We start from the raw sequence: 24,109 nt of genomic DNA, 5'->3' as shown, positions 1-24,109 counted from the left end.
ATAGCCGATACCTACCACCATCTCCCGGACTCCAGCAGCCCTACGCATCACGGGCCAAGCAAAACGCTTCCATTCGCCATTTCTTTACCCCTGTGAGTATCTTGAGCACTGGCATCTGCCCACGCTTATTCTTTTAACACACACTAGACATTAAAAGGGAGGATTTCAATAAGAAAAGCAGGTAATAGCCGGCTATGCCTCCTGAGCCGGATAGCGTTCGACTGTACGAGGATGAGCCGCGATTCGGTCAAACTATATACCCTACCTCACTAGCCTTCCGTAATCGCTTGCATAATTGGCAGACAGTTAAAATAAGTACCCGCTGATATCTTGTTTCTTCACTGGAGAATATTTGGTTTGTCCATGGGGGCTAGGAATAATACAATGACTATAACGAAGTTATATTTACTGATCATTTAGTTAATAAACATGCAAGGTCATCCGAGTCAAAATAGAAGGCTACTATATTCTAGGTTAAGCTTAACCCTGTTATTAATAATATTACGGTTTGTATAATTCGCATCTTAATAAACTGTAGTAATATGCTGCAATTATATTTCGATTTTATAATTTAGAAACAGGCCTGTAGGAGACTATCTCTTTAAATGAATAAATAAATGCATTTATTCTGCCTAGGAGGATAGGCCTAATAGGGCCTAAAACGTTAAATATTATTATATTGTTCTTTAGACTTCTAGCCCTAAGACTCTTAAACCTCACCAATCCCTACTCCTTCCTAAATTTCCTAGCCTTACTTGTCCCTGCAATAAGCCTGCTTAAAGGCTAACTTCTCTTAAGTGTTTAGCATCTTATCCTTAGCAGCTAAAGCCTAATCTGTCTACTAGAGGCTATGCTATCTTAGTCCTTATTCTCTTGCTTAGTTTATTAGTACGTTTTTTATATCTATATAGCACCTATATAAGTTATAAATAACTAATACTTATTATAAACTTAATTACTGCTTATACTGTTGCTAGGTTAAGCCTTTACTTATACCTGTCTTGTTATGACCCTAGCGGTTACGTCACGTGTACCCCACAAAAACCCATGCAAGGCATCAGCCCCTTAACGGCTACGGACCAATCAGAGCTAGATCACCTCACAGACAGGATCACGACGCTCCAGGAACTACCGTGATCCAGGATCACCGTGATCCAACTACCTCAGTGATCCTCTCAGATCACTTCTAGTATATAGACCACATTTATTAGCACTTTTATAGATTTAGCTTACCAGCTATTAATAAGACTTCTTTATATTAATAAGCCTAATAAGCATTACTTGATTATTAACAGACGTGATAACTAATTCGCCTAGTTTAACGCCCTATGCAATCTGCAAATATAAACCTAGTATGGACTAGTTTCCCTGTTTGAAACCCATAACCGTTATATGATAATTAAGGAATATAGACCCTGAAGGCTCTTAGGGAGGTTAATATGGCTGAGTTAGCCTTCTCCATAGGCGCCTAACTAATTAAGCTAGATTTTAAGATTAGAAAATACTAGATAAATATATAAAAATATATTTTTAAATACTTTAATTAAGCTTTATATTAGGTTTTACTATATATTAAAATCTTTATAACGTGTTTAATAAGCATGCGCCGCAGATAAGTATGCGCCGCACTTTTCCGAACCCTTTAACTAGTAATCAATTTAAAACCACTATAAACTATCTAATTAGATAAAACTACTCACTATACTCTTCCCCAGAGATCTCAATTACTACCGGGCAGGTCCTTGCATTATGCCTGGCCTTGCCGCATATACCACATCGCCGATTGCCTGGTCGCGCCGACCTTCCTCGAGCACTACTTCTCGATGATTCCCTCACTACCTGTGTATTAACATCTATCTAATCAATTACTTGCGATGCTTCCTCTACAGTCATTGCCCCTCTGTGCTGTAATCTAGTCCTTTTTGTCGTTTGGCGCCGGCTTAGTATCTTATTTGCATCTCAAAGATTTCAGAGCTTACTCCTCAGTAAGATAACCTTATGTATAACTGCCTTTGTTGCTTTAGAATTTGACTTTAAAGCTTTAATGATTAACTCTGGGGAGCTGCTCTTATGCCTTTTGATTCGCCTTTCAAGGTATTTAGACTGAGATTGGGCCTTAATTGCCGTCTTTGGGGTCTTTGAAGTCCAAGAGGTCGATGGTTCAGCAGCCTCCCCGGGAGGCGTTGGAGTCCGTAGCTATACATCAAGCTTTGAGATTACATTCTCCGGGTTAAAAGGAGCAAGTCCAGCTCCTCTAAAACCTCCCCGGATATTGCTCTCTGTAAAAGTAGCTTTAAATGCAGCATAAAAGGCAGAAAAGAACTCAGTCTTTGAAATATGGGTTATAGAGCATCTGATTAGATGCTCTATTTCTCGACCATAAGCCTGTTTTAGCAGCCCAAAGCACCCAACATCAAGGGGTTGAAGTAAGTGAGATATATAAGCAGGCATATAGAGCGTAATGATCTTGTTCTCCTTACAATACCTCTCGAAATCGGCCGAGTGGTGGCTTTCGTGACTGTTAAGGATTAGAAGACGATAGGGACTAGTTGACCGGTTGGTTATAGACTGATCAAAGTGCTTTAGCCACATAAGACCTAGCTTGTTATTTGTCTATCCATTTTGGCTCGTTGTAATAACCTAATCGCCTGGGAGATTATATTCTTAGTACTAATTTGCAAGATGATATTGGCCTGCACTAATAATAAATGGCAGGATTAATTAACCTTCTGCATTAATTACCTGGATTATAGTAATCTATTCCTGGTTTCTAGGCTGCACTGATTTTAGTCTTCCTTGCCTTTCTAAACTAGTGATAACTATTCCGGCCATAATAATGCCTATTATAAAGCCAGTCTTATTAAAGTTCTAGATATTATCTAATTAGATACTATACTTTGCGATTATATTCTATATAAGCCTAAACTAGCCACGAATAATAGTTAGATCTTTGCATTTGGCTTTCTAGTAGTTATATTTCCGAAATAAACGCGTCTTTAGCTCTGGTTATCGCTTTATGAAGTTATAAGCCTAGCGCTTGCCGACTAGTGGCGTATCGCAGTCTGCAAGCAGAGAATTAGCCATTTCTTCTATAAAATGAAGTCGCGCAGGAAATCCTTGCGAATCTAGGCCAAGGAGGAGTTGAACTGTTATCTGTTCCTCTAGATTAGTTAATTTCCGTGACTTTAGAACCTAATCGCATCGTGATTGAATGCCTTGCTGGCGGCGACGTAGGCGGCGCTTATTAATCTTATATATCTTTGCAGCGCGTTGGATACTTAATTTTGGGTTATTTTAAAGGGCCTGAAGAGCAAGAAGGGTTTTAGCTTTGATTGAAGATTGTGGCATGATAAATGGTTGAAAACTAATTGATCAGGTAAAATGTATGATGTAAGAGGGAAAAGTGCGGCGCATACTTGTCTGCGGCGCATGCTTATCAAACACGTTATTTAATTAATAAGACTTTTAATTTAGTATCACGTGGTTGATAAGCATGCGTTACAGATAAGTATGTGTTATAAAAGATCCTAGCCTTGAATATTTTAATCCATTTAAAAACACCATAAACTATCTAATTAATTAAAACTACTTGCTATACTCTTCTTCAGAGGTTTTAATTACTACCTGACAGGTCCTTGCATTATGACCGGCATTGCCGCATATACTACAACGCCGGCCGCCTGGTCGCTCCGACCTTCGTTGACTACTACTTCTCGATAATTCGGCCACCACCTGCACATCAATATCCATCTGATTAATTACTTGCAATGCTTCCTGTACAGTTATAGTGCCTCCTTTCTATAGTCTAGTACTTTTTGGCCTCCGGCGCCGGCTTAGTATCTCATTTGCATCTCGAGGATTTCAGACCTCACTTGTTAATAAGGTAGTCTTATATATATTTTCCTTGACTGCCTTAGTAAGAGACTGCAGAGCTTCAATGATTGACTCTGGAGAGCTACTTTTGTGCCTTCTGATTCGTTTTTCAAGGTATTTAGATTGAGATTGAGCCTTATTTGCTGTCTTTGGGGTCATTGAAACCCATGGGGTTATTGGTTGGCTGACCTCCTTGGGAGGCGTTGGAGTCCGTAGCTGCACATCAAGCTTTGCGATCACCATTTCTGGGTCAAGGGGAACAAGTCCAGCTCCTCTAAAGCCCCCCCGGATATTGCTTTCTGTAAAAGTAGCTTTAAAGGCGGCATAAAAGGCTAGAAAGAACTCAGTCTTAGAAATGTGGGTTATAGAGCATCTTATCAGATGCTCTATTTCTTGACCATAAGCCTTTTTCAGCACTGCAAAGCACCTAATATTAAGAGGCTGGAGTAGGTAGGATGCATAAGCTGGCATACAAAGCGTGATAATCTTATTATCCTTATAATATTTCTTAAAATCAGTAGAGTAGTGGCTTTCATGACCATTAAGGATCAGAAGACGATACCAAGCATTTAATCATTTAGTTATAGATCGATTAAAGTGCTTTAGGCACTCAAGACCCAGCTCGTTATTTATCCACCCATTTTGGCTTATTGCAATAACCTAATCGCCCAGGAGGTTGCTTTCTTAGTACCAGTTGGCAAGGTGATATTAGCCCGCACTAATGATAAATGGCGCAATCGATTAACCTTCCGCATTAATCGCCTGAATTACTGTAATCTATTTACGATTTCTAGGCTGCACTGATTTTAGTCTTCCTTGCCTTTCTAAGCCTATAACTGCCATTCCGGCCATTATAAGGCCTATTATAAAGCCAGTCTTATTAAAGTTCCAGATATTATCTAATTAGATACCATACTTCGCGATTATGTTCTATATAAGCCTAAACCAGCCACGAATAATAGTTAGATCTTCGTATTTAGCTCTCTGATAGCCATATCTCCGAAATAAACGCATCTTTAGCTCTGGTTATCGCTTTATGAAGTTATAAGCCTAGCGCTTGCCGACAGGTGATGCATTGCAGTCGGCTAGCAGAGAATTAGCCATTTCTTCTACAAAATAAAGTCACGCAGGAAATCCTCGCGAATCTAGGCCAAGGAGGAGTTAAACTGTTATCTGTTCCTCTAGATTAGTTAATTTCCGTGACTTTAGAACCTAATCGCATCGTAATTAAATGCCTTGTTGTCGGCGCCATAGCTTCATTCTTCCAACTTTATACATCTTCGCAGCGCGTCTAATTATTAACTTTGGGTCATTTTGAAGGGCTTGAAGTGTATGAAGAATCCTAGCTTCATCTAATAATTAAGGCATGTTTGGTGGTTAAGAAGTATCTGATTAGATGGAAATGTTATAGAATGAGGGATTTTTGTAACACATGCTTATATGTAACGCATGCTTATCAACCACGTTAGTAGTATTTTTAGTTTAAGAGGTTTAGGACAGGTAGATACTTATAGATTTATAGCTTTAATAGCTATCTAATATACTAAGCCTTGTATTAGACTTATCTTTTAGTTATATTTAGGGAAGATAGTTTTGTTTAAGCTACTTAACGATATGAATAAGAGCGAGTGAGCCAGACAAGCGAGTGAGCCACTATACTGTGTAGTATAAAAACAGCCTACCCTATAGTGCTCTAACTTATAAATAAAATAGCTAAAAATCTGAAAAAAATATTTCTATACTTAGTATAGTTAATTATACTAATTCATATTTTTAAAAGATTTTTATCTATTTTATTTTCTATATAAAACCTTAAAATACAGTGTATTTCACAGTGTAAATAGACTTTACTATATAACTTTTTAAAGAAAATAGTTATAATTTTTATAAAAGTAATATATAAAAATATAGTAGTTAAATATATTAAATTATATTTTTTAGCTATCTTAGAGTTAAATTGACCTTTTACGAAAAGTTTAAAAAAGGGCTTTTAAGGTGAGAAATATAGTGGCTCACTCGCTTGTCTGGCTCACTCGCTTATCATATACGTTAATTATAATATAATTATCTATTTAACGTAGTTGATAAGTGATCCGACCAGACAAGTGATCCGATCAGCGCACTGTACAGCTAAAAATAGCCTACCCTATAATATCTAGCTACCTTAAATAAAATAGCTAAAAATCCAAGAATATTTATTTTATATATTTTATAGCTATTTATATATAAAAATACTTTTTCTAGATTTTTAACTATTTTATTTTATATACTAAAGCTTATTTATACGGTGTAAAGAGTATTAATAAGCTTTTTTATATATAATTTATATTACAAATTAGCTAGAATTATTTTATTAATAATATAGCTTTCTTATAAAGTAAAATATTAGTTTTTAAAATTTTAGCTATTTTAGGCCTAGTTTAAATTTTATATAAGCTTTTAAAAAACAGCTTTTAAGGTGTAAGTTAAGCTGGTCGGATCACTTGTCCGGTCGGATCGCCTATCAACTACGTTAGCTGTTATTAGATATAATATAATACTAATCGGCTGCCTCCTTAAGCTTATTAATAAGCTACTATTATTAAAGTTCTTTGCCTTTAAAGATAATCCCCGGTTTTAGAAGATAGCTAATTGCAGTTATGGCTTTAAGAAAGCTAGTATAAGTGCAGGACTAGGAGCCTTTGAGGAAAGCCTTCTTCCTAGGATTACTACTGCTAACAACTAAAAGATCTAAGCCTAGATTTGTAATAGATTAGCTGAATTTATGGCTAGAACTATAGATACTTGCTAAATCTGGCTATTATACTGCCTTTATCAATGTTAATCGTGTTCTCGGGTTTGATCTAGCCATACTCTCTCTCCCGAATATTAAAGAAGCTTATCACATACGTTAGTTAGTATAGAAGTAGAAATGCGGCGCACTTCCATTGTGCATTACTGAATAGGTCTACGCCGTTAGAAAATCGACGCTTTGTAATCAAGATGCATAATAAGACATATTCTAAGATTTTAATAACTGTTGCTATAGATGTTTGCCTGCGTTGGAGGGATGTCATTGGTCACTTCAAGAGCAACATTCTCCACGCGACAGGGGCTATTCGTATGTTCAAGACGCAGCCTGGAGATTCTACGCGATTTAAATGAAAAGCAACAGGGTTATTCTTATACAGCCATATGACGTCTTTCTTGGCTTAAGGTATATATAGACGCGCTTCCCACGCTTCAGAACCAGATATCAAAACCACAAGATTGAATTCCAGCCCAACAAACGCCGAAGCGTTGCACCAATGCCCCCAATGTTCTTTCCTTATGAGCCAGACCTCGATGCCGGGACCACCGTCTTAGTGACAGGTGTAAGCGGGTTCGTTGGAAGCCATATCGCAGATCAGCTCCTTTCCGGAGGTTACAACGTCCGAGGCATTACTAGGGACGCTGCCAAAACTCCGTGGATAGCTTCGCTGTTTGAGAAGAAGCATGGCCCAAACAAGTTTCAACTCTATACTGTGCCCAACATTGTAGAGGCTAATGCCTTTGCTGTTGTTCTGAAAGGTGCATTCTGGAAGTATTTCGTACCTTACTCAGCTCATGATCTTCAACAGGAGTTTCGGGCGTTGTTCATGCCGCATCGGACATGACGTTTGATTCACGCCCAGATCAAGTTATCCCTCCAACCATTGCCATGGGCTTGAATCTCCTTCGTTCAGCAGCGCAGAATCGGGATATTAGGAGATTTGTATACACATCATCTTGCGCTGCTGCAACGACTCCGAAACACGGGAATTGGCCGAAAATCTCAAACGACACCTGGAACGAAGAGGCGATTGAAGAAGCCTGGGCCCCGCCTCCGTATCTTCCAGACAGGGGGTTTGCAGTCTACGCGGCGAGCAAAGCACAAACTGAGAGAGAACTGTGGAAGTGGTATCACGAAAACAAGCCTGACCTTGTTCTCAATACAGGTAAGTACATCGTGGTAATTCACTGGTAGTGGTGGTTTGAGGCTTCTGAAGCTAACGAAGGCTCATATACGCAGTTCTTCCAAGCATGAACATAGGCGAAAGCCTCGACCTGGACAACCAGGGGCACCCATCAACTTCCGGCCTCATCGAGGCTTTATTCAGGGGCAATCACGAGCCGGTTAATGCGGCTCATCAGTGTGAGTAGATATTTCGTCACTAATGGTTATATACATACTAAAACAATTTCCGCATTAGACTTCTACGTCGACGTGAAAGACACTGGGCGCCTTCATCTGGCGGCTCTTCTTCACCCTGACATATGCGATGAGCGAATCTTTGCTTATGCAGGGCCATATACTTGGCACATGATTCAAACAGTCATGAGAGACATTTACCCTGAGAAGGAGTTCTCTCCTGATATTGCTGAGGCTGGGTTGGACCGGAGCGAGATTGTATTGGCTCCTAAGGCTGAGGGGTATTTGAAAGAGATGGGCTACAAGGGCTGGACAACTCTGGAAGAAAGTGTGAAGATGAATACGGAGGATTTGTGTGACTTTGGTACCGGACTCTCAAATAATCTATATTAGGTTGCAGCCTTATAGGCCAACTTCTCTATTGGTTTCATCCAAGGATCCTCCCTGTGCTACTGGCGATCATGCATAGAACCCGAACCAAGTCGGGCAATCCATCTAGCACAATCCTCTCCAAACCCCCTGGCATGAGGCGGACCGGGTTCGCGGCAAGCCTAGATCAGTGGTGCAAGTGCGGCGTGGGTTGATCTGTGTCGTGAGAAACTGGCGAAATTTTGAGAGCATTGGACATCACATGTTTAATTACGCGAAAAGTCTACCACAGCTCTTATCGAGCTAAAAGCTACATCATTCGATAGAGGAAGCTGTAAAGTATTTTGAACGTAATGAAATATCTTTTTGCAATTACATGTTGGAATTTTATGCCCGATCAAAGACGGAAAACGAGGTGCAATTCTCAAACGGTGCTCCAAAAGGTTTTTATTCCTTATTGTTGTTACATTCGTATTACAAGCTGTTGACCATCCAATCTGCATCTATACTTCTATGAATTATTGTTTTGACTCAAGGCAAGAACACCTCTGCCTCTTTGTTTCTATATTTGTGTGTGCCAACTGCTTTAAAATAAAGCGGGCGAGATCTCTTTGAGTGCCACAGCCCTTCAGGATGTCACGAGCACCTCATACTTTAGGTAATCACATTAATACATGCGAGGTACGAGAAGTTCATCTCGAGACTCATTTTCTTTAAAACACCATACAAATCAGCTTAAATCAGTCTCCATTAAAACAATAACTTCCCAAGCTACCCTAGATGAAGCACAAGATAGCTATGACCTTGATGATCACAGCTTTCACACGCACTCACAGCGTGCAGCTGATGACCCACCGAGCTGCCTATTTGTCCGGCCTAAGAAGCTGGCGATAGCCTCACTCCTTTCAACATAGAAAATAGTGGCTTTTGCACCAATATACTGCCGCCAACACCACTCGAATTATTCCAGCTTTTATACATATTTCCCTTATACAAAGCTGGATTAAATACACTAACGCCTAGGTTGCTTATCTCATTAAAAATGGCGTTATCGACAACTGGAACACCATAACCGAAGGGTCAAGGATACTCAAATAGGAGGGCATCTCCACCGCAACAGCATACATATAGCTCGGTATAATAATTTATCTAGGAATTCATAGGGAAACATCAGTTGAAAGTCACTAGAAGTCTCCTAGCCTAGGAAATCAGTCCCCTTTACACCCAATCATCAAATTCATACCATTAAATAAGTTCCTTCTTATCACACAGTTCATCCGCACCTTCGATCACACCCAGCTCGATGTGAGTGATGAGAGCGATCTCCCTAAGGTATTCCAAGAGGCCGAGCCGTGGTCTAACCACATACAAGAAATGTCATCAGAGCTCTTTTTTCCTGGGACTAATATCACTATAGATGAGTGTATGGTCCCTTTTAAAGGCAGATCCAAAGAGACAACGATCGTCAAGAACAAACCTACGCCGGTAGGGTTCAAGATTTGGGTTGTTGCGCAACACGGCTTCTTTCTGCGGTGGCTTTGGCATGTGAAGGCATCACCATACACAGCAGTCATCGTCAAGCTGCCCTTGCCGCATGAGAAGAGGGAAAGGGGAAAGTTGAAAACTACGGTGGCTCTCAGTAATACACAGAGGGTCATTATACACCTATGTAATTTGCTGCCAAAGCAGACATATCACGTCTTCACAGATAGCCTCTTCTCCTCGCCAAATCTCTTCCGTGCCCTTCGAGAGGCCGGCTACGGAGCCACAGGCACAGCGCGCCTAAATTGCGGCATTAGTAAGGTGCTGAAGAAGGCACAAGAGAGTGATAAGTCCGGCAATAGCGCTACTTTTCAGTATAATAAGGTAAGAGTTATCTTTATAATAGATAGCCTTGTAAGTAGTTTTAACATATTTCTATATATTTCCCTTACTAATAAGTCTCTCTCTCTCTTTCTTAGGTCTCTTAAATCGCTTACAAAGATAATAGCCTCATGCTTTTCCTCTTAACTATACACAGCAGTGCTAATAAGGAATACATGGAGAAGAAGAGGAAGAAACTGGCTAATAAGGAAGCGCAATTACAAGCAATAAGGGAAATCTTGAGTAGTAATACCTTTAAAATCATTCCAATACCAACAGTTACTGCTAAGTATAATAACGAAATGAACCACTTTGACCGCGGCGATTAGTTACAGTTATATATAATGTACAAGCACCGATTTCGCCGTGGCCCTTGGCAGGCGCTGCTTTAGGAGTTCCTTCTTGACGTAGCACTTGCGAATAGCTTTATTTTGCAGGTTAAAACACTATGCTCTAACTAGAAGCCCTACATAACTCTTAAAGGCTACAAGGAATGCATCTATAATGCGATTGTCAATAGATACGCAACAGAAAGCCAGGCTAGAAAGAGGAACTGTATAGGGAAGGAAGAGGACAAGGAAGATGCTACTGCACGCCTAATTCACATATAAAAAGATATTAACTAACATACATGATAAGCATGTGCACCAAACAAGTATGTGCACCAAAAATCCCTCAGCCGTCACCAATGCCAGTTTAATCGATTAATGCTCAGCCAATGACCATGCCTTAACTCTATTCTGAATGTCAAATTCTTCTTGCGCTTTAAGCGCTTCGAAATAACCCAAAATCAGGCCTCCGAGGCGCTGCTAGGTTATACCAAGTTAACTATTAGGCGTTGCGTCGCCGATAAAATGGGATCTAATCGCGACGTGACTGGATCCCGAAATCATGCAAACTAACTGATCTGGAGGAACAGATGATAATTAAGTTTATTCTCGACCTAGATTCGCGAGGATTTGCCCCACGACTACGTGGTGTGGAAGAGATGGCTAACCGACTGCTCGCCGACTATGACGCGTCACCCGTCGGCAAGCGTTGGGCTATGAACTTCGTTAAGCGATACAAAGAGCTTAAAACGCGTTTTTTTCGTAAGTATGACTACCAGAGAGCCAAATGCGAAGATCCGACTATTATTTGCAACTGGTTTAGGCTCGTGGAGAATATAATTGCTAAGTATGGCATCTGATCGGATGATATCTGGGAACTTTGACGAGACCGGCTTTATGATGGGCGTCATTGCAAGTGGAATGGTCGTCACAGGTGCAGAAAGGCGTGGAAAGCCGAAATTAGTGCAGCCTGGAAATCGGGAATGGATTACTGTTATCTAGGCGATTAATGCGGAAGGTCGAGCGATGCCGCCGTTTATTATAGGTTCAGGCTAGTATTACCTTGCTAACTGGTACCGAGAAAATAACCTCCCAGGCGATTAGGCTATTGCAATATCCCAAAATGGCTGGAGTGACAATGAGATGGGCCTCGACTGGCTAAAGCACTTTGATCGGTCTACAGCCAAGCGATCTAATAGTCGCTATCGTCTTCTGGTCCTTAATGGCCACGAAAGCTACTACTCGGTCGACTTTGAGAGATATTATAAGGAGAATAAGATTATCACGCTTTATATGCCGCCTTATTCGTCTTATTTACTACAGCCTCTTGATGTCGGGTGCTTTTGCATGCTTAAGCAGGCATATGGCCGGGAAATCGAGCATCTGATCCGATGCTCTATAACCCATATTTCCAAAACCGAGTTCTTTCCGGCTTTTTATGCCGCATTTGAGGCCACTATGACAGAGGAAAATATCAAAGCAGCTTTTAGAGGTGCCGGGCTTGTTCCACTTGACCCGGAACATGTGGTCTCGAAACTTGATGTGCAGCTACGGACTCCAACGCCAGTTGAGGAGGAGACTGGCCCCTCTACCCCATGGGTCTCAAAGACGCCAAAGACGGTGCTTGAGGCCGGGTCGCAATCGGAGTATCTCGCAAAACGGACCAGAAGGCATCACAGCAGCTCACCAGAGTCAGTTCTGGAAGCATTGAAGTCTCTTTCCAAGGGGACCAAGGCGGTCATGCATGAGATTAGCTTATTAAAGGTCATTGAGGTCTAAGATCTTGAACGGGCGAATGAGATACTAAGCCGGCGGCGGAGGGCAAAAAGAACCCGACTACAGAAAGGAGGAGCAATGAAAATAAAGGAAGGAAGGCAAGTAATTAATCAGATGGATATTGATACGCAGGTAGTGGCTGAATCGTCGAAAAGTTGTGGTCGGGAAGGGTTAGCGCGAGGGAAAGAAAGACGTTGTAGAGCATGTAGCAAGATAGGATATAATACAAGAACATATCAGATAGTTGTTTCGATATCTGATGAAGAGTCTGGCGATTAGTTTTAATTGATCGGATGATTTGTCGTGTTTTTGTGATCATTTCTATTTTAAAGGTTAAGATTTGTTGGTGCATATACTTGTTTGGTGCACATGCTTATCATGTATGTTATCACAATTTACAGATAATTGAGAGAAGTAATAAGAGTTAGGCTGAGTCAGATATTTGGATTTTCACTCTAATGACCAGCTGCGTTTATTAAGGCGTACCTGTCCTAATCAAGCATGTAGACAAGAAATGCGCCGCATTTCCACTTCTGCACCAATCAGAATCTCCATATTCTTACCACAAATTTCTCCCCATGGCTGCAGCATACAGGATGACCTCGCTTAATTCATGGCCGACCGCTTGGCATCATTGCGGCCACGGTAAAAAAGCCCAAACCAGCATGGAACGAAGACTATTTGTGGGCCAATGGCACGATACAGTACCCCGGAGTCCAGCTGCCGTAGAAGCCCGGCTTCGAGATATACTCCGTGGTGTCGGCCTCATGGTTGATCGAGCCACGTTCACCTTGGCCAAGACTTCATACTGATCTCGATGCTGGTTGAATACCTACTAGAAAGATGACTTTTGACCCCACGAATTCAAAGTTGAGAACTGCCTGAAAAGATATGTTGATGTATGGAAAAGGTTCATTTGTTATGTATTTAGAGTTTAACATTTTGAAACACATCAGCAGCAAGATATATACAGCTTACAACTTGGACGCGATGAAACCATCATGATGTATCATATACTATATCTGGTTGCTCTTCTACAACGCGAGGCTGTGAAGTCTAACTGGAATGTGGATAAAGGACATAAGGAAGATAAGGATAAGCCTAGCGACTGTAATAATAGAGATAAGTATGAAGATAAAGATGACGATCATGATGGAGCTAATAAGGAATGGTATTAACAAGTACGACCAAGTCGAGACTAAGAATCATGCCAACAAAAACGATAAACATTGCACTTGTTAAGGATTTGGGTGAAGATAGGGCCACATCCTTAATACGTATATGCCAAGAAAGTATGATGACAAAGGAAGATTTCTGCGTAGCCGCTGAGTTTATTGTGTATTTAATGACTGAGCAGTACAAGAGACTCCATCTCAAGGCGACCACAGGCTGACCCCCTCACCGACTGCAGCGATCAACCTCGCAATAGGCGGGACCATCAGAACTTGTTGACTCTGATCTCTTCACAAGGTATCTCGGTGTAGCAGAGTAGGTATTTGAGTCATGTTGCTTGCTTTTGGTGGTCCTCTGCTGCAAAGTTCGCTTCGCGTCATTGCGCACTTTTTCAGCGATGCTCTTCAAGAGCTTCCTGTGAGCTTCTCGAGCTTCCGCATCGTCCTCGTCAGAGATTTCCGGTAAACGCCAATTTGGGTACAGATTCAGATGTGACGGCCGAACCTGTATCTGGCTCTGTGAGTGCGAGCTGAAGTAATAGTGGCATAAGCGACAAGTTGGCTTGCTGGCGCCGATGTATTGCCATTGCCGCCAAAATCTATTTGGCCTTGTGATTTCGTTCTTGGTGAGGTAGTGATGAATGAGGACTTCTGCGTGTACGATTGGCCTGAAAGTTCTCTTCAAGAGTTGAATTTGGATAGCCTTATCCAGACCCATCCTGCGGAGATCCTCTGCATCCTGCATAAGCTCTGGCATCTTTACTTTCTCGAAAGCCTCCATGTGTTGAACAATGGCAACAGCTGTCAGGTCCGACTGTACAATGGGCTTGGATATGCGAGTACTAGACGGTAGTGAGGTGATCTTGAAGTCCTGAACTAGTAGCGGCCAGGCTGCTGCTGCACAAACAATAAAGTTCGCAGCTTGACGGTAGGAATGCCAACGGCCGAGATAATGTTTTAGCTCGCACCACGGCCCAGACCTGAGGAACTCGCTGCCCCTGGCTTTCGTCCTGACGGCTTTCTTGATCCCTGTCATCGCCAGCTGGGCATTATGGATCAGGTTAATCAGCCTTTCACAATCTCTCAGTGCTAGGGTAAAGTTAGTCTTGGTATATATAAAGTACGTCGACAGAAGGAGGGAGACTTGCACTTGATTTCCTCCTGCTCGCGTATGTTGTTAACCGAGAAGTTGCATTTCTCTCTGGGCTTTTGAAGCTCACTCTTCAAGGCCTCTGTTCATCGTTGGAGTCAGTGTCATGTAGTAGGCGTTGCTATACGCTATGTCATACCATCTTCGGACTGTCGCCGTTCGTGATCTTCCAGACAAAGGCCTAAAGCCTTATCAAGTGTATCTTTGTATTCGGTAATTCGGGGCATGTTGAAAGCTAATATCATCCTGAGTACTCTCTTCTCGAGGGCATCGGAGCTAAGATTTTAGGGGTTCTACCCGGCCAACTATAGTAAGTTCGTTACGAATCTCGCGGTTGCCCTAGTCTCCTCTTCGTCCTTCCTGTTCGCTGCAAACACGAATTCGGGCCTATTCGTCCCTTCGAGAATCGTCATGGCGGCGACCGAATTTCCGCCTCGTTCATTGTCACAGACCTGGGCGAGCTTATTTACAAGCACACGAAAGGCTTCGAAGTCGGATTGCAGGTTATCAAAGTCGACCGTCGCGTGGCTTTCTGGTTCTTCTCGGGCCAGGTTGCAGCTTTGAATCATTGTATACTCGAGAACGATTGGCTCGTAGAGAAGTCTACGCTGGAAGGGCTCGAGACCAGCATAGTATTGGAACTCCGAAGTCTGGACTACCGCCATTCTTGATGATGCGTGATGATGCTATTATGGGAGAACTCCTGCCTGGTAGCTTGATGTAGTATTAGCCGAGCTATGGTGATTAAACGCCTGGAGTAAAGATAGTTAAGCAGTTTTCTGCCAGGGTTCCTAAGGCAAATGAATAATTAAGTCTAACTCTTTAATCCTTCGTACTAGGCTGGCATCATCATCGATGATGACCTATGACACAATCCTGAGTAATATGGCCGGGGAACTAAGGTCGGCTTTGGCCGAAAAAGGTTTTTGCCATCGCATCGGTATTCCTCGTCTGATTAACCAGGAGCTATTGAAGCCCACCGGAAAGCCCCGACTTGCTAACACCAGCTTCGGATACCAGGTTAGTATGAACTCCTATATCCACTCGAGTAGTAAACGTCGAGCGTATTTACCACAAGAAGCTAATAAGATACAGAAATCCTCCAGGAGAAATCTTAACAACAAATGCTCACTAAAAAGCTAATTCGGGAAGCTAAGCCGCGCCGCCGGGACACAGTTGCGTCATTCGAGTGGTGGCTTACATACCCTTCCCCCCGCAGTGACACCCTGACCCTGGAAGTATAACTATCTTCACATACCCCCGCACTGCTGGTCCGGATTACTTTTAACCAAAAAGTCCAAAGGGCGCGTCTTGCGTTTTTAAGGTCGTCGCTTGCGCTTAAACACTGAGCTTACAACTAGGTACACACGGCAACTCTGAAATGTAGAAAAGGCATCGCTTTTTGCTGCTTTGAAACATATACATTAGCTGATAAGTTCCCAGACACCCCTCAATTATGGAGCTAGTACCAGAAACGGCTTTTAAGCCGCATGCCTTGAACCCAACTCTCCTAAACAACACCGGAGGGATTATAACCGAGGCACCTGGGATACCACAATATGGGGACCTTATCACTGTCAACTCGATCTCCCTAGGCCATACAGTCAACCCGGCTCTCGTACACGCTACGGCTTCCACCGGCACTATCACCGCCAACCCTTCTAGTTGCTTGAAGGTATAGTCTTCTCGTGGCTCGCATGCTAACAGTCAGGAAGACGATGAATGGAGGATGCTTACGAAGGATTGCGAAAATGTCCCCGCTGAAGTCAAAGCAAAGAGTCCCAGACATGTTATCAACGCCTTTGGACTATCCAGGTGTGACATAGAGTCTACTTAAACTCTAGAACAGCATTTGCCGACCCACGCAGTCAGTCCGAGCAAACGTATAAGGCATGCCAGGGGGCCCAATGGGGAGTATTGTTGTTCCTAGCCCGCGTGCTCTCGGACTTTTTTGACAAGCAAAAAGCTGAGGTAAGCGCCTATCTCTCGATTACCGACAGTCGAAGTATTGGTTAGTTGGTTAATGAGTTCCGCAGCATTCATATTCGCACAATGCATAAGCCCCGGACCCTTTATATAGCAGGATGTGGACAGATATTTGGGGACAAGAAGCCCATGCTCCGGCACGTCAGGGTCTACCATCGGCAGTTCCTGCCCACCCTAGATGCGTTCAAATGCTCTATCTCGGAATGCAAGAGAGAGTTCACCCGCCCTACTCTTCTATTCCTAATTGTCGTGTACCCCTAATTGTCGCATATCCCTGTCTACTTCTCAGGTGCTTGACTATCTCCGATTTATTCCCATTTAATCCATAGCGACTGATTTGTCCCATTTCGATTGATAATCGGCGCGTCACATACGCGAGTGAACGCGTACTTTAGCTTTCATAGCTTATCCACCCTAGGTATCATTCGCAGACGATTCTACTGTAACAATTACCCCCAGTATCAGGTCCTAATACACGAAATCATGGCCCCTGCGTTTACACTTTATTGGGTTATTATTTATGCTAGAGCAACCCCTAATGTGGTGAGAAAACTATAGAGAACATTCGTTTATAAACGCCTACTATCTGTTATACCTAGTTTTAGGAGCGTAAAGAAGTAACTAATAACATTTTCCTAAATGAACTTGACCTAAAGTCTTCCTCTATAAACATGCTCATTAAATCAACTCTACCCTATATAAAGTGTAGCAGAAACATCAACTCTAATACAATTAATATTATTATTAACTACTAGGGGTATCCCATCCACGCCAACACCAGCTTGATAAAGCATACATCCCTAATATTACAACTTCAAGCATTACTTACAACAATGAAAACCCCACAAAGAGAGCAGTTCGCAGAGCATCATCCCCGAAACCTGCTCAAGCATGTCTAGAGTAGCTTGCCAACCAGGTTCCAAGAACCGAGACATAACCACCAATTGTTTTGCCGCCTTATCAACTCCCTCCTTCTCCTTCATGACCTCAGCCCTTTCAGCCTCGAGCTGACTCAGCCTCCCAGTGACCAGCGCAAGCTCGTTTTCGGTTTTGGAAAGTCTGTCTGAGCTATTATCGAGTTGGCGTTTGAGGATAGTATATACCTCTTGATGTTTATCGCTCGTTTTCTTTCGCTTTTTAAGGAATATGAGAAGCTCCTTGTCTTCTGGATATTTGTTGTAGACATCTTCGAGGTCTCTGAGCATTTGATTCTCGGTGGCTGTTGATGTCTCAACATCCTGGAGAGCGTCCTCAGCCTTTCTCTGGTCCTTGGCTAGGTCGTCCCTTTGGGAAGAGAGACTGCCCTTAACGGCGGTAAGTCTGCTGTGTTCATCGTTGATAGATGTTAAAAGCTGCTCGAAGCTCTTGGTGGATGGCGCCAAGGCAGTCGAGGCAGCCTTCAAGCTTTCTTTGAACTCATTTCCAGAGGGCTGTAGAGTAGTTAGGTTATGGCAGAATAAACTTGGTTGGGAGATCCCTTCTTACTAGAAGTGCGTTCCAATCTAATAATCCAGACGTTTGAGATAGTCGGGACTGGACGTCATCAGTCTTTTGCCGCTTCACTAAAGGAGCCATACGGGATTCGGCAAAAGACGCTGTCGTATGCTCCTCTGATCCCCCAAAGTGGCGAATGGTGCTCTGAGGTGTATCATGAACTAATCGGGAAGGCAGCTGATGGCTCCGCCGAAGGCGAGTGTTTGGTTCTGCTGCCTTGGAGTTGGATTTTGATGTTGAAAGACGGGCTTCATATTGTCCATTCACTTGAGCCGGCTCTGACTTTTGGTTTACGCGGATTGAATCATCGGATGGCTCGTCGTCTTGAATCTCAACCTCTTTGCGGCGGTTGAGAGACGGCCTACTGCGTTTGCGCGCTGATGAAAGCTTAGAAGGCATAATAAACGATTAAAAATGTGCTCAAATTAGAGTTGGCCACAATGGTGGACGAGGCTACTACTACTGTAGCAAGAGCTCAATGTAATTTGTCGAATTACGCAGAATCTGGCCCGTGCACGCTTGACGTCCTTCCAATTTCCCATAAAATGCGTCGTAATATGTCAGACATTACGTGTATTCGGTTCATTGATGTGAATTGGTGTATTCATGTTGTGTTCTGTTGAAATCTGCCCCTTAGAGGTTTTACCATTTCGGCTGTAATCTTAAAGTATCCCTGCTTGCACGTGAGGCCCCAGCACCTGTTCAACATAATACATCATTTTCGTCCGTGCACGCTCGAGGGGGCAGACTAAAATCCATTGCATTTCGGAATTGGATAACTTTTCAAAATGCCACCCACTAGCTTTCTCTCAATATACCAGCAATACAAACGCGACACGGACATCGTCGCTTCATGGCTAGCCTCAACTGCCAAGAAACATGGATACACGACCTCGCTCGCAGCACCCCCTACCGCAGGGGCGGCAGCCAACAAGAGTGCTGCCCCCTCATCCGGCCGCCTGAAGGGCAAGGCGCGCAAGGAGGCTAAGCAGCAGCAAAAACAGCATGTCGCACCTTCAGGCATAGACGAAAAGGATGCACCTGATCCACCGCCGAAGCCAAAGTATGTGCTTGCCATTCGAGACTTCGTGCCGCTGGCCGAGTTCATCGCCCGCAAGTTGACAACAACGACCGCAATAAAAGCCAATAATGGGGCTGGGATCCCGTTGTTCTTTCGCACGGCCCTGGAGCGAGCGATCCGTGTCCGGAAGATGTTCTCAATGCACCTTAGCGAGACCAAAAAACATCACAGCGTGCGGGCAAATACAGCGCATGCATATTTCGTCAGCGTGTTGGAGAAGGTTCGCTATGTCTTATTCAAAGTTGAAGGCGGCAGCGGCGTTGCATTTAATATGACGCCTGAGAAAGGCGCTACGAATGCCATCCACGACAACTCAGTGGTGGAAGCTAAGATCCGAGACTTCAGTCTATTTCAGGTGTTGCAAGTTTATGAGCCATCCGAGACCTTTTCGGACTCGCCCGATGTGGTGCTTCCTGCTCCATCTTCACCTATTGATCTCGGGTACACAATTGAAAATGACGAGTCGGAGGCTGAGTGCATATTCGCCTTCACAGCGCTGCTCAAGGACCTCATCAAACTTCGCAACGAGGTTAGCAACTTGTGGAATGAATATCACAGCGGGAAGATCGACTTGGCTGCCGCTGCAATTGGTGCGAATTTGGCTATCGAGCTCGCGCGCAGCATCGAAGAGGAGATGGCGCCGCTACTGAAGAAGCACGGTGGCGCGTTGGCGTTGCTGCCGAAGTATTTCGGCGCAGTCTGTCAATACCTAGGTCTCGATCCCTTCCAGAAGGAGCGGTTTTCTGACGATATGAACTTCGCATGCTATGATATAGGCGCCACGTTTCTGTATAATGCTGCTAGCTTGCTCGAAGCGATTCGGACGGCCGCGCCGCACAGTGCACGACAAATGCCTTGCTACACCGGTAAGTTCGGGTGGTATGACGCGCAGAGAGTGCATCTAGAGACTACGGATAACCGTCAGCGGTGGGCGCAGGACAAGGCGGCGCTTCTGGAAGTAGTACCCGATATCACCTTGCTGTTCGAAATCGAAGGCATCCCTGTGCTCGATGAGTTCGCGCGCGGCGTCAAATACATGTTCGAGACGCAGGAGATCCCGGTCTGGCTGTGCTTCGCGGTGCAGAACTACCTTGACACGCTACGCTCCTTCGGGCCCAACATCACGAAGGTCCTGGCTGAGTTTCATCGTTTCAACGAGATCACTGCCGATCTGCTCGATCGTGCAAACCTAGCAGACCATCATCAAAACGATGCGATGAAAGATTTAGAGGATATGCGCAAGATGGTCACGGTCAAGCTAAACGGCGTGGATATATTTACGGCCTCCCGGATGGCTCTCAACCGCAGCAGTCATAATGACAGGGCAAGCCGGTCTTCGTCCTTTCTCCTACATAACCCGCTCTTCTGTGGCCTGTGGATTCACTACGCACGTGTGCTGCTCCACCAGACCGGCGTCAGGTACGCCGCCAAGCCTGGCGCCGTGCTGCATGCCGTGCAACTGTACACGGCGGTGCGTCAGCAGCAACAACAACAACAGGAGGAAGAAGAAGAAGAAGAAGAAGAAGAGCACTTGGTGCCAGTGCCGGAATGGCCAGACCTCGACCGTCTCGTCGCGATGCAAGGACTCCAGGCCTTCTTCGTCGGCACGGAGCCGCCGGCATCGCTACAGGCCCACTTCAAGAACTACTGCATGAGCCGCGGCGTATCGCCGGCCAATTGGCTCGCAGCCGCGAACCGGCGCAAGGGCAAGCATGGCAAGGTGCTCCTGCAGAGGTCGCGCGCCGGCATCCGCGAACTTAAGTTCGGGGCGCCCGTGTCGCTGTGCTGTGCAGCTCGGATGGAAAAGCGCGCGATAGCAGAACCGACAAGGAGGGCCTGGAATGCCGAAGTGATGCAGCAGATCTTGGAGACGAGTGGATGGTTCAAAATACAGCAGGAGGAACAAGCGAAGAAGGACAGGGTCGCTAAAACTGAGTCCCAGGCTGGAGCTGCAGCAGATAGGAAGATCAAGGCCAAAGCCAAGGCAGCGCCAGCACACCTAACTCTCACCGCACCGCAGCTCGTGCACTATGTCGCCCACGCCATCCAGACCGAAATGCCCGACCTTGTTTTTGATTACTTCGCCATGCATAAAATGGCGCGAGGGCTACTCGAGAAGGTGCGAGCACAGGCAGACGATATTGGCCTACCTCTTATGCCGTATGTCACGACCGATGTCGCCGATATCGCGGGCCTCGTATTTGCCGTAGCGGCTAAGGAGATGGCGTCCAAGTCGGGGCAGAGTCAGGGAGTGCTTGGCAAGGTAGTAATGGTGATACGGGAGTATGTAATAGCGGAGTTAGATGTTGATAAATGTCCTACCTAAGTACAAAGGTAGCAGGGAAAACTGTTTATCAGTATTATGCCTGCATTCGGTAGCTGCAAATGAGCCCTGTTTATGTTACTAAGGCCATGCTCAGTTCCTCCAATATCCTCTACTGTAATAAGGGCTGAATGTAATGTGTTGAATTACACAGAATCTGACCCGCGCACGTAGCGAGGTTCTTCCAAATATGGGCAAAACCATCTTGACCCCCCACTTATTCTTCATTCTGATCGCACTTTCCCAAAGGTGCATGTTAGCAAGATCTCCCCTACTAGCCTTGATTGCGATAGAGCGCCAATAACGCAAGAATCGATACCCCTCTTCAAATTATATACTGACAGGTTTAGGTGAGTGGCCCTGCTCGAATAATACCGCATTGCTGAGCGCGAGAAGAGTTGGCTCTAAGCAATTGAGGATATAGAACTGTAAAATAGCTGTGCGGATATGCGGTTCAAGGCGTATTTTAGTTTGAACATAGTCGAGTTTAACCCAACACCAGAAGACAGTAGAAATAATGAAACCTGGTAGTTTGTGATCTCTAATCGAAAAGCTTCTATCATAACCGAAGACACCGAGTCACATCACTTTACGAACGAAAACGGTGCGGTCTCCTGCGTAATAGAGTTCGCTTTGTTCTGTATGGAAAACCAGACCTTATTCTGACACCTGCGCAAGACCAAGATCTGCTGAAGGGGGTTGGCCCGACCTAATTGCTTCTACACTGAAAGGGAGATCTTGCTAGTGAAGCTGGCTTCACCACCTTTGCGAGGATGTACCTATGAGTCGACAGAAATCTAGCGAATCAGATGCCACAAAAGTCATGCCCGTGTAAGAGTCATGCCAGTGTAGCCAAAACGTCATGCCCGTGTAGCAATTCTCATATATATATTTATATCTTAAGCTAAAGATAATTAGACAATAAATATAAAACCAGTATAATATATCTGGCAACTATTACAATTCCTCTAATAAGCTTCGAGGTACTATAGCCATATAAGCAGTCTAAATATAATATAAGACTACCTAAGTATAATGTAGATGCAAAAAAGCTACAGGCTATTACGATATTAACCAAGCAAATAGTAATTTTAGTATAACTTATAACAGTAGTAATGAGGATAGTAACTTAAGAAACTAAAATTTAATTGCTAATAGAAACCATAAAGGCTATAAAAGTATCAGTATGCTTGCTTCAAGCTTTAACTACCTTTTTGCGCTTATTTTAGGGGAATTTGCTCCTGATTCTACTGTACAGGTGTCGACGTCCTATGGTCTTTGATATTCTGCTGGTAGCTAGTTTGGTGAGTCTGACTCTCGCTTGGTCATGGTTACCGGAGCATCATGGTTGACAAGAATGGAGACATTAAGTTTCGCAAAAAGGCATAGGCAACAACCAAGACCTTAACAAGATTTACAGTTATGACTTGAACTCCAAGAATATCGACACTATTCGCAAAGCCTGGAAAGGGAGTGGAGCAATCGCCTGGTAGAAAAATTCCATTGACGATAATGGGCCGGAAGGTAAGCCTGACAAATTCTGGGAGGAAGGTATGGCAGATGGTAAGCAGGACGGTTTGACTTGCAATTGCATCCACTTTACCCTGAGAAGCTGTTCTTGAACTGAACGCAAGAAGCATGTCACCGTCAAAACTATGAAATTCCAGCAACAAACTTGCTTTCCCTCTCACGGTCAGCTTCTAGGATACACAAGTGCAAAGAACCACAAAGGATCTGGAAGTATTCTCCAACTGGAGAAGCTGCTATGGCGCTTTTAGTGATACCCATGACAGTTGCAACATCTGGGATGCCGATGTTCCTCATTGTTAGGATTTTGATGTGGATAACCTGTTGCAGTAAACAAAGTGCCACTTTAACTTGCAACATAACACGAATCACACATTTCATCGCGGTTAGGATGAGGACTAAGCAACCGATTGTCTAGTTTTAGATTCATAGAAATCTGGTACAATTAGCATGGAGCTTTTGTGGTGAATATTATTCGTCCCTCAACTGCAGCTCCATCTGTATCACTAATGATATCAGTAGCATCCGGACCTTCACGGATAATGCGAATCTGTTGCCGAGCGTTCTCTTGTAATTCCATCCCCAGCCGAGCCAAATCCCCACGAACTGTGTTAAAAGGTTCATCTCCTATAGACCATTGCTCAATAGCAGCCTGGTGTTTTGCTCCTCCATAAATAAAACTTCCATTAGTTAAGTGCAGGGCAACGGGTATTTGTGTCTTTTCTCCATCCCTGTTGAGCTTTTCCAGGTGCCTCGAAGTTTGTGTTTGCGTTTCTTGAGAGGCCAGATTTTGTGGAAAGAATGGCGTGTTAGGTAAGACCATACTGTTTCTTTTCTTGCGTTTTCTTTTGCCACAGTTTGAACACGAACCACTAGTATGTGCTGTAACTCCATGAATCGTGTTTAAATGCTCAGATGGCTCGGAATGAACATTATAGCTACAACTAGTAGCTGCGGTATTTAATGTTTTGTTATCGGCCTTAAATCTTTTTGTTAAGCTGTGCGAACTCGTTTTG

General features: G+C 43.8%; 6 protein-coding genes across 6 annotated transcripts; 3 read left to right on the top strand and 3 right to left on the bottom strand.

Moving 5' to 3' along the window:
* Window positions 1-7,169: 7,169 nt before the first annotated feature.
* On the top strand, window positions 7,170-8,416 carry FOXG_15860 (uncharacterized protein; the record flags this gene model as incomplete). The annotated part of the gene is made up of 4 exons (XM_018395974.1): window positions 7,170-7,422; window positions 7,473-7,829; window positions 7,904-8,026; window positions 8,085-8,416. 4 exons carry the CDS (start codon window positions 7,170-7,172, stop codon window positions 8,414-8,416), a joined length of 1,065 nt encoding a protein of 354 aa, XP_018256476.1.
* Window positions 8,417-13,758: 5,342 nt separating this feature from the next.
* FOXG_15859 (uncharacterized protein) lies at window positions 13,759-14,909 on the bottom strand (the record flags this gene model as incomplete). Its single annotated transcript, XM_018395973.1, has 3 exons — window positions 13,759-14,621; window positions 14,657-14,764; window positions 14,822-14,909. 3 exons carry the CDS (start codon window positions 14,907-14,909, stop codon window positions 13,759-13,761), a joined length of 1,059 nt encoding a protein of 352 aa, XP_018256475.1.
* A 78-nt stretch (window positions 14,910-14,987) lies between these two features.
* On the bottom strand, window positions 14,988-15,347 carry FOXG_22231 (uncharacterized protein; the record flags this gene model as incomplete). The annotated part of the gene is made up of 1 exon (XM_018402630.1): window positions 14,988-15,347. The coding sequence occupies one exon, from the start codon at window positions 15,345-15,347 to the stop codon at window positions 14,988-14,990; it is 360 nt and encodes a 119-aa protein (XP_018256474.1).
* A 791-nt stretch (window positions 15,348-16,138) lies between these two features.
* On the top strand, window positions 16,139-16,519 carry FOXG_22230 (uncharacterized protein; the record flags this gene model as incomplete). Its single annotated transcript, XM_018402629.1, has 2 exons — window positions 16,139-16,357; window positions 16,394-16,519. 2 exons carry the CDS (start codon window positions 16,139-16,141, stop codon window positions 16,517-16,519), a joined length of 345 nt encoding a protein of 114 aa, XP_018256473.1.
* A 903-nt stretch (window positions 16,520-17,422) lies between these two features.
* On the bottom strand, window positions 17,423-18,576 carry FOXG_15858 (uncharacterized protein). Its single transcript, XM_018395972.1, has 2 exons — window positions 18,154-18,576; window positions 17,423-18,098 (listed from the first exon to the last, which is right to left on the bottom strand). Exons 1-2 carry the CDS (start codon window positions 18,559-18,561, stop codon window positions 17,490-17,492), a joined length of 1,017 nt encoding a protein of 338 aa, XP_018256472.1. The 5' UTR covers window positions 18,562-18,576; the 3' UTR covers window positions 17,423-17,489.
* Window positions 18,577-18,950: 374 nt separating this feature from the next.
* Window positions 18,951-21,569, top strand: FOXG_15857 (uncharacterized protein; the record flags this gene model as incomplete). The annotated part of the gene is made up of 1 exon (XM_018395971.1): window positions 18,951-21,569. The coding sequence occupies one exon, from the start codon at window positions 18,951-18,953 to the stop codon at window positions 21,567-21,569; it is 2,619 nt and encodes an 872-aa protein (XP_018256471.1).
* Window positions 21,570-24,109: the final 2,540 nt, after the last annotated feature.

The sequence above is a fragment of the Fusarium oxysporum genome, chromosome 2 (genome assembly GCF_000149955.1).
Source record: "Fusarium oxysporum f. sp. lycopersici 4287 chromosome 2, whole genome shotgun sequence".
Lineage (NCBI taxonomy): Eukaryota > Fungi > Ascomycota > Sordariomycetes > Hypocreales > Nectriaceae > Fusarium > Fusarium oxysporum.
This window is presented reverse-complemented; position numbering and strand designations above follow the sequence as displayed.